General features: G+C 33.4%; 2 protein-coding genes across 2 annotated transcripts; both read right to left on the reverse strand.

The window, feature by feature from the left end:
- Positions 1-207: 207 nt before the first annotated feature.
- On the reverse strand, positions 208-2,445 carry LOC104733992 (uncharacterized). The gene is made up of 6 exons (XM_010453508.3): positions 1,857-2,445; positions 1,611-1,681; positions 1,033-1,492; positions 866-949; positions 720-781; positions 208-489 (listed from the first exon to the last, which is right to left on the reverse strand). Exons 1-6 carry the CDS (start codon positions 1,989-1,991, stop codon positions 378-380), a joined length of 924 nt encoding a protein of 307 aa, XP_010451810.1. The 5' UTR covers positions 1,992-2,445; the 3' UTR covers positions 208-377.
- Positions 2,446-8,423: 5,978 nt separating this feature from the next.
- Positions 8,424-8,872, reverse strand: LOC104733998 (uncharacterized). The gene has a single exon (XM_010453514.3). It carries the CDS (start codon positions 8,734-8,736, stop codon positions 8,533-8,535), a length of 204 nt encoding a protein of 67 aa, XP_010451816.1. The 5' UTR covers positions 8,737-8,872; the 3' UTR covers positions 8,424-8,532.
- Positions 8,873-9,384: the final 512 nt, after the last annotated feature.

Genomic DNA, 9,384 nt, shown 5'->3' on the forward strand with positions numbered 1-9,384 from the left:
ATGGTGTAATTAAAATCTCGGTTTAACAGTAAACCGGACTCTACAAGAAGAACGATTTATTGTTCGACATGACGGTCCGGTTTGGTTTTAAAAGTACATATTGACTCCATCCTTAATCCTTTTTGAGCAAATTTCTCATTTTTGCTGCTCACATTCGAGAGTAATAACGACAACAATCTTCCAATTTAATCTAGTGAACAAAGAAACTGAAACTGAAACCGAATCATGTTCTTATATGACTAGTATCAAATGAGAGCATTAACAGACACAAAACTTGAGCCCTTTTTCCGGGTATTGAAATGATCAAAGCAAAAGACAAAAAAGAGAGGTAAAGATAAAAATCAAAAGAGAAGCAAAGCAGTGTTGTTACTTATCAATTAGTCTTTCTCTTCGTCTGAGTTTTCAAACTTAATCGAATGTGACTGAAGATCGATCTGTCCTCCTCTGTAGCTTCCTCGTTTCTTCTTCGTCTTCTCATGTCGGAAATCCCTAAACCAAAAAAAAAAACCAAAATTTACGAGATCAAGACATGAACCTTATCGCTTTTCTTTATTTTTATCCTACATATTAGATATAGAACAGGTACAAAGGCTGAGGAAAATATTGGGTTCTACTTAGGGTAATTCTAACCAAACCAAAACAAACCCTTCTAAGACTCTCGTTGTCAAAGGGTAATTCTAGATATATATATAATAAGTTCAAAGGGTGGAGAGCATTACCTTCCTCTCACTTGCCCTAGAATCTCTTGAGCTTTATAACCATAGCCAACCTCGGCATTAGGCTACAAGAAAGAGCACCAAACTTCAATAAAGGCATTGGTAAAACAAAGATTGCTATACAAGGAGCGATGGAGATTATATGATACCAGTGCATAATACGAGTTGTCTCTCAGCCTCTCGTCAGTGAACACAACGTCGTCAACGTTCACTCTCTGAAATGGTTTCTTCGGCTGTAAAAAAGTTCAAAACACACATCAGTACACGATCTCTAATCCCAAAAAAAAAAAAAAAAAATGGGTGTAAACACAGTCACCTCTTTTGAGTTAGAAAGCCCTTTTCCTGACATCTGATTTGTTGATTTCGCTTCGCTTTTCTCAGCATTCCCGTTTTCCTGAATGTCACTCTGCTTAACAGGTGTTTCTTGAACTCCCTTGTCCTCTTCTACTACTTTCTCTTCCTTCTTCCTACGTTTTGATTCTTCATCATCATCCTCAGTCTCTTCTTTAGTCTCCTCAGGCTCTGATCTTTTCCGTTTCTTAGAAACTCTCTCCTCATCATCATCATCAGCCTCCACAGATTTCGACTTCTTTTTCTTCTTCTTTTTCTCTTTCAATCCGTCTTCAACCTCAGCTTCAGTCTCTTTAACCTTCTCCTCCTCAGCCACCTCCACCTTTGTTTCCTTCTTCTTCTTCTTCTTTTTCTCCTTCTTTACATCCTCTACCACTTCCACCGCATCCTCCTCCTTAATTACATTCACAGCAGCTTCTTGATCTCTGCAACACACAGGACAATAAAAGCCAAATTGATAAGGCTCAACATGACTAATGATGCAATGTAACTAAAACGCAACAAGAACATAATGTTACATATGAAGTAAGCAAAACAACTTACTTCTTCTTGTTCAAAAACTCGCTGAAAATTTCCTCTAAATCAGGTAAAGTAGTGGAGTTCAACTCCTTCTTCTGCAACAGTAACATAAAGAGAGCAAATTCAAGTAAGACACCTAAGCTACATCACCAAAAGGATCGATTCCATAGTTTCTACGGTGTTGCAATCAACAGTAGCTAAAGAGTGGTCTTTTCTCTTAAGAAAAGTCGAAAATTGTATGTAGCCCAAGTGAAAATCGAATGTACAAACCTCGATTTCAGCGTCCGAAAGCAATTTCTTGAAGCATTTGGAAAACCCACTTCGATCCAAGAACTGAGCAACCGAACGGAGCAGAAGAGCCTTCTGGTCTGATTCCAAGTTCGAAGTCTTGCTCTCGCTACCCATATCTAGTCTAGAGATCAATCAATACTTGGCGAGGCAGGGAAGCTAAGAGAGCTGGGTTTAGAGGAGGCTTTGCTGCTGCTAGGGTTTTGAATTTTTAGGGTTTTTAATTCCGGGTGCGTGCCTAATTAAACCCGACCCGGTTTCTATACCTGGTTTGTTTGTTTGTTTGTCTGTCTTCAAATCAGTCATCATCACTAGACTTGAGGCCCAATGGGTCTTACAAAAGGTAAGAGCCCAATGGGCAATAGCATAATACAAATTCTTGGGAGCTAATGACAAATTTGTTTCTTTCTTTTCAATAATACATACAGCTATGGTCTCTTTTTCTTAGCTGCCAAATTTAGTCACAGAGGATCGATTATCTAAGACGCTTTCTGTTATACTGTTTTTTTTTTTTTTTTTTTTCCGCAGGTGATTTTGAAAAATGTGTACACTTTCAAAATAGATAAGTATCTGAGCACCTTTTTTCTCAGAGATTCTTCGCAATTTTCTCAAACACTAGTTATGGAAATTTCTATACATTTTACATTGCGTATAGAAAAACTGTTTTCTAGAATCTTATATAGTTTCAGAGAAATTGAAACTTGAAACTGTGTTGGCCAAAAATACTAGAATTATAGTGATTCTCTATCTTAGCATCTTTTCAATACCATAAATACTAGTCCATGTAAAGAAAAAGAATAGTGTAGTTTTGTTTGGAAAAAAATATTAGTCCTTATACTATTTAACTATTAAGTAATGAAACACACACAAAAAAAAGGTAGTGGAACACAGAAATATTGCAAACAATAAAGTTTTCTCTGAATACATTTTTTTTTTTTGTGTGATAAATTTTGATTGTTCGGTATAATAAACACTGTTGATCGATATTACATGTGAAATGTGTTAAAACTGAGAGTTACGTTAGTGCTCATGTCCATGTTCTTCGTCGAAGACAGACACGATACTCGCGAAGTTACAGTGATGGTTACATTAATAATGTGACACCGGTGACAAGCCCTTGTTTGTTCATTCCTTGTCAGAAACAAGTTTTGTTTTCTCTCCTTTGCCACTTGATTTTCTAAAGTTAAGATATTGAATTTTCTTGTTGCAGCTACGAAGTAATAATATAAATGTACACGCTTCGGAAATAAATACGACTTTGGCCCACCCTTACGTATGTATACAACTTCTTTTCTACCTAATCTTATCATATGCGCTTAAAAATGTAATTCGTTTAGGACATTTCTCATAAAGATTATGTACGTATTAGATCATTTACTAGGAAAATAAGATAAATCGTTCTAATATTTTAGATCTAGGAAAAATCAATCTGGTACAATATTGTAACTTGTTTTTATTGAAATCTTATACTATTTGAGTTCACCCACGAATAACACTGTTACTCTGTAAGAAATAGTAAAGCCAGCTTTTACGATGAAACTGTGCATGTTGCTACAAAGAGCAAACCGTTCACGAATACGGATGTTGCAGTGAGGCTTTTGTTGGTTTCAGATTCTTACATGTTTCAATCCATAAACTTAAAGAGCAAAAAAAATAACAAATTATACTTAAACTAAGATTCCTAAAATTTCAAAACAAAATTAGAACTACTTAAAATTATGAAAAGCTTCGCAACAAATAGAATGATAGGAAGTGTTGTTTTAGTTCGTGATCTCGGGTTATATATTAAAAGAAATAAATAAAAGAATTGATATAAGCTATAGTATAGAGATATAAGAGCTGTTTATGTTAATATATTTGTTCAGTAGATATATATAGATAAGAGCTGTTTATAACCCCCAAAAATAAAAGATGTTCTTTCCCTTTCACTGTATTTATTTGCTTTTGAAATGCTCAAACAATTCAGTTTCGGTTTCTGACTAAAAAACAACATAAATCACTGACCACTGATGTCATATTGCATGTGACCGAATCAGTTGTGATCTTTTTCTCTCTGCCTCTCATAAATAAGTCACGAGCGAATACTACTAAAAAGTTAAAACCTCATAATTCTGAATGGGGATCATACTTTTTTCCTTAAACTATTCACATATTTTTCATATTTAATTAACAGATTCGCAATCGTAACGATCAATTATTAGATCAACTAGTGATGCCATGCGACACTACTACGTACAATATATATATATATGCTGTATGCAAGTACACAATCATGTTTTCTTTTTGGTATGAGAAATCATGTGTTGACTTCTCCATCTATACTATTAATTCGGGAGTACAAAAGAAGAAAAAAAAAAAATTTGTCAAAAATACCATATAATATCCTTACGGCTAAAGAAAGAAAGAACAAAAAAAAAACAAATTAAGGGCAAATAGGTAATCGAATGTGTAGATGGGAAGCGGATCCTAAATGTTTGGCCATAACCTTATTCGGATCTTAGATATATTAGATGTATCCAAACACTCTCTTCTTCTTAAACCCGTAGGAGAAATCAAAATCCAAACGGCATAATATTCAATACCTACCATATAAGTTCTGTTACTAATTAATCAGCGACTATATACAAAACAGTTTAGACAACTTACCATACGTAATAAACGGCAGCATTTTAAATAATTACCATTTCTTTTCGTCATTTAATATGATAAAGATCAGCCAATCTTAACAATACCGATTTCTACACCTTAACATTAATAATATCAATTATATCAAATAAAATCGGAAACTATTTTAATGCAATCCCTGATCATCCTCTCTCATATCAGATCAAACCGAAAATAAAGTCAAAACATTAACTGAAAATCTTTGATATAATATTACTAAATTATATTAACCTTCTAAAATCAAAACTAAATATTCGTATTCTTTAACTTTTAGCAACTATACCGGATCTTTAGTAAAGAAAATAATTAACGTATCTTATCACTAATATCTAATAAGCATATTCTAGAATTTATCATTTCCCAAAAACGTCTCTATTAGTCATATAAATACAAACCGATGAACAAGCTTAATACTCAATATTTTAGATCTATCAGCTAATTTGGTCATCAAGACTGCTAATCATGGGTGAAGAAAGCTCACTAACATCAAGCCTTTCAAAACGGTAAGGTGAAATCGATGATAGTGTACAAGGTACAACATAGATGGGAGGGACTAAATTTTTGTTTTCTTATTTGTTTGTATCTTATATGATCTACAACAGAATCAAACTTGCCAAAAAGAACGGTTTTGAAGGATGTTACAAACATACCTGGTCTTGCCAAACATGGTCGAGAAGCACCATTGATCAAGAGAAAGCGATTACAAGGAACTGAAAACAATGTGATCTTCCTTAAACAACAAATAAGGTGATAGTTAGTTATGGCATTACCAAGTTATTAGATCTATATTGTAATCATATAAGTAACACACATTTGTTGATATAATGAAGCAGGATCTACTGTTAATCCAGCTTAACATCTTTACAAGAATCAAGTGATGTTAGCTTCGTGCTTGCTCATCCAGTAATCCGACTAAACAAAAGACAAACTCATGGAATCTCTACACAATTTAGTCCTCCATCTATTAATAGCAAGCAAGGTAAAAAGGTTTTGAATAGATATTGAGTAACTGCTGAATACTATCTATACATTATTGTGTGTCTATAGTCATCTAATCATGCATTAGAACTAATATCAAGTCGATTATCAGGTGTAGCTTCAATGTAAAATCTTTTATACAACATATAGACAAAACAACAATCCGAATATTATTACTTAAGTCAGAGCCATTTTAACTAATAACAACCATTAAAATAAGATCTTATGACAACTTTTAAAATTTTAAAAATAAAGTCAATTCGAAGAGTCTAACGTTATTATGTCATTTTGCACTCCATCAATTCCATTAAAACTCAAGGCAATTGACGATATAACTATTGGGGATTGGACATGTGTTCAATTAATTATATAGAAACACATCAATGTTTCGGAGTAGAAAAACTGAAAGACAATTTACCTTGCTTTATTTTTTTTTGTAATTGAAGGATCAGAGGCCTCCAAATATTGTACACATGCTAGAGGACGACAAGATGAAGCGGTGGATCAAAAGAGAGGTCAGTTTCGTATAGCCATCGACAAAGCGGATCAGATCAAGAACCTGAAGCTTGATTGCAAAGAGAAATCGGCTTAAAGGAGTAAGCAGCGCGAGAAGAAGCTAAGTATAGTGCATGTCGATTTAAATTCTCTAGAGATGAGGCAAGGGTAACTTGGCCGTCTTCCGAAGTGAAGTCGCCGGAGAGGAGAGACCATACGAGATTGTTTCTTGGGGACTGATTCCCACCAGGAATGCATCGGATCTCGAATCGGTGACGGAGGAGATTCCTGAGATGGCGGCGACAATAATGGTATGTGTCGTGGTGGATTTATAATGGTGAGGAGTAGAGGATACGTTCGTTGAGGACAGAGAAGGTGAGCCGCCGAGAGGTTTGACAGAGGAGAAGTCGATGAGAATTGAGATGGTGAAGAGAGTGAGAATTGACCATCGTGACTCCGTGATTAACGAAGAAGAAAATATTAGTAGAAGGAAATGTGACGTGACCTTTAATCACTTAACACGAAAAACGCTTTTGGGCCAATATGCAAAACAGGCCAACATAATTAAGTTTCGTAATTTGTGATTTAAATTAAGGTTCAAACAATTATTGAGTAATTAATCCATTCCATTTTTACTATTAAACTTTTATATATAACTTTATGTATTTTATAATTTTTCATATATTTTCATAACCTAAAGTGTCTACGATATATTAAGATACATATCTTATTTTCAAAAATTCAAAATGATATATGTATATATATTTATTTATTTACTTATTTATCAAAGCAATAAAGACAGAATGAGACACACTTCTTATGAGTTGTATGAATGGGTGTATGAATTATGTACCATTTTTTATGATACTCCCTCGGTATCATAATACTTGATGTTCTAGAATTTTTACATGAATTAAGAAAAACATTTAATGTTTAGCAATAAATGTATTCTTCATTTATAATAACATATTTTTATAATTATTAACTAATAGTATTTCATCAAATTTTTAAATTCTCATTTAATGATTTTTGAAATTTGTAATTTCTTAGTATTAATTGATAAAAGTATACAGAAAATCATCCTTTGTGATACAAGAAAAAATTCTAGAACATCAAGTATTCTGATACAGAGGGAGTATAATATAATTGATTTGCCTTTCAAAAAAAAAAGACACACTTCTCTTATGAGTTTTGCGGGACGGATTTCCTACGGTAAAAAATATCAAAACTATTATAAGGCAGGCCTAACGAGATAGATTTGTAGGGCCACACATTTAAGTCATCCGATTTGATAAGTTTTAATCATTTTTGCAGCTTTTATCTGGTGTGATAGTTCACGAGACGGGTTTTTTGTTAATTCCGGTCTCGCACAGGTTTTTTGTTAGTTCCGGTCTCGGACAGGTTTTCTGTTAGTTTTGGTTTGGGATGGGTTTTCGGTTAGTTCCAATTTGAGATGAGACGTTTTGATAGTCCACAGGAAGGGAAAAGACGGGTTTAAACTTTAAACATATCACCTTTCTCTAACTAATTTTTTTATGCCACTAATAATAATAAAAACAATCAGATCATTTTTTTTTCTATACCGATTTAGAAACAAATCGACGAGTTTGGATTATGAATGTTTTTAATATTCATAAAAATACGCTTACAACATAATACATTGCAAACTAGATCGTAAACTTAGTTTTTGAAAACAACTCCGCACGTACGTGCGAGTCCGAACCTAGTAATCTTTTAATTCTCAAACTTAGGAATAATGTTTTAAGGAAACCCATCAACGTTAAAATTGATATGCATATCAAAAGTGTGTTGATGCTATTAATGTGCATTAATCATCATTTGAATGTGTGAATATAATGTCGTCTACGTAATTAATATAGCCACCATTCAACACCAACTCGGGGTTCCAATATCTAATAGTATATCTAATAAACCCCCGAATTAAGCCGATAGTTCTCCATGTCGTCATATTTGTTATGTTTTCCACGCGACAAAATCCAACTGGACCGGTCCAGAATCGCTATAGAACTGAAGATCATGCCGATTGACACCCGTACTTGCATGCAAAATTATTATTATCTGCTTTCATGTAGGAGTATATCAAATTAGACGACAGATAACCAAAAATTAGTTGCAAGATTGATCGTAGAGAGTACATATAAACATTACTGGTTCGAATACGTAATGATGTAAAAGAAGAAACTGCGACAAACAATTACACCAAACTTGAGATTTCATCATTACACTTAGAAACTTTATTACATATAATATCCCATTAGATATGAAACTTGGACCGACTTAAGAAGACACTCGAAGCCAAAAGAAAAGTACATCAAGTTTGGATCAAGAGAGTTCTACTGAACTTCTAAAGGATCAATGTCGGTTTACACGACATAGATATATTACTAACCGTACCAAGGAACCACCGACTAAAATTATTTTTCTTAATTACAACGCTAATTAATTTACTTTAATTATCAAGAAAGGGAAATTAAATAAAATAATATTAATTAATTTAATTTTAATGATACAAAACGAGACGACGATCGCAAGAAGAACACAAGTACTTTCTCTTGATCTTGAAACAAAGAGGAACGAAACAGAACATCCATTTTCTTTCGACATCAAGCATTTGCACCTTACCTCCACAATACGGACACGATCCAGGTGCTTGTTGCCTCCCTAACTCTATCTCTTCCTCATCACATAAACACACCAGACACATTGTGTTTTTTTCTTTCTCTCAGATCTGATTCTTCTTCTCTCTCTCTTTTTATTTTCTGGAGAAGTTTTAGTATTTGTAAAAATTTGCTTTGTTTTCTGTGATGGGTTTAACTTGTTCGGGAGAACTCTTTTTTTGCTCACTGTTTCTGAGAAACTCCTTAGGAGACTTATATTGAAGAGAATATTTGAAGATTTTGTTTTCTGAAGTCGCAAAGATGGGATTATAGTTGGGGGGTGCATGAACGAGACTTTTATAGAGGAAAAGAGGAAAAAAACGGCTTTGCTTTCTTTCCCGTTTTATTATTTTACTCACTTTTTTGGTTAGTATTTTACTATTTAAAATATGATGTATTTGCTGACTTGATTATTTGTCAGATTTGGTCAATTACTTTCAAAGCAAAACATTAAATAATTCGAGTATACTTAACTGGAATATGCGTTTATTCTTGTTACTTAATTCATCTTTTTTTTCTTTTGAGTGATTTGTGACTTAATTGAATGTATACTTTAGGGTATAATATAACAGTTACGGAAAAACTCTGTTCGTTTTCTATAAAATTGAGTCTTGAAACGTAATGAGTTTCAGGACTTGTTTATATGGGTGTCAAAATTAATACACTATCGTTGCATTTGATCATAAATCACACGT

Source organism: Camelina sativa, chromosome 2 (assembly GCF_030686135.1).
Source record: "Camelina sativa cultivar CO46 ecotype springtype chromosome 2, ASM3068613v1".
NCBI lineage: Eukaryota > Viridiplantae > Streptophyta > Magnoliopsida > Brassicales > Brassicaceae > Camelina > Camelina sativa.

What these genes read in the sequence shown, in the direction of transcription:
- LOC104733992 (XM_010453508.3), bottom strand. Translation starts at nt 1,991, where the DNA reads ATGGGTAGCGAGAGCAAGACTTCGAACTTGGAATCAGACCAGAAGGCT. An exon ending in GGCTTTCTAACTCAAAAGAG is followed by an intron (nt 950 to 1,032) that starts GTGACTGTGTTT and finishes ACTTTTTTACAG; the next exon opens with CCGAAGAAACCATTTCAGAG. An exon ending in CTAGGGCAAGTGAGAGGAAG is followed by an intron (nt 490 to 719) that starts GTAATGCTCTCC and finishes TTTTTGGTTTAG; the next exon opens with GGATTTCCGACATGAGAAGA.
- LOC104733998 (XM_010453514.3), bottom strand. Translation starts at nt 8,736, where the DNA reads ATGTGTCTGGTGTGTTTATGTGATGAGGAAGAGATAGAGTTAGGGAGG.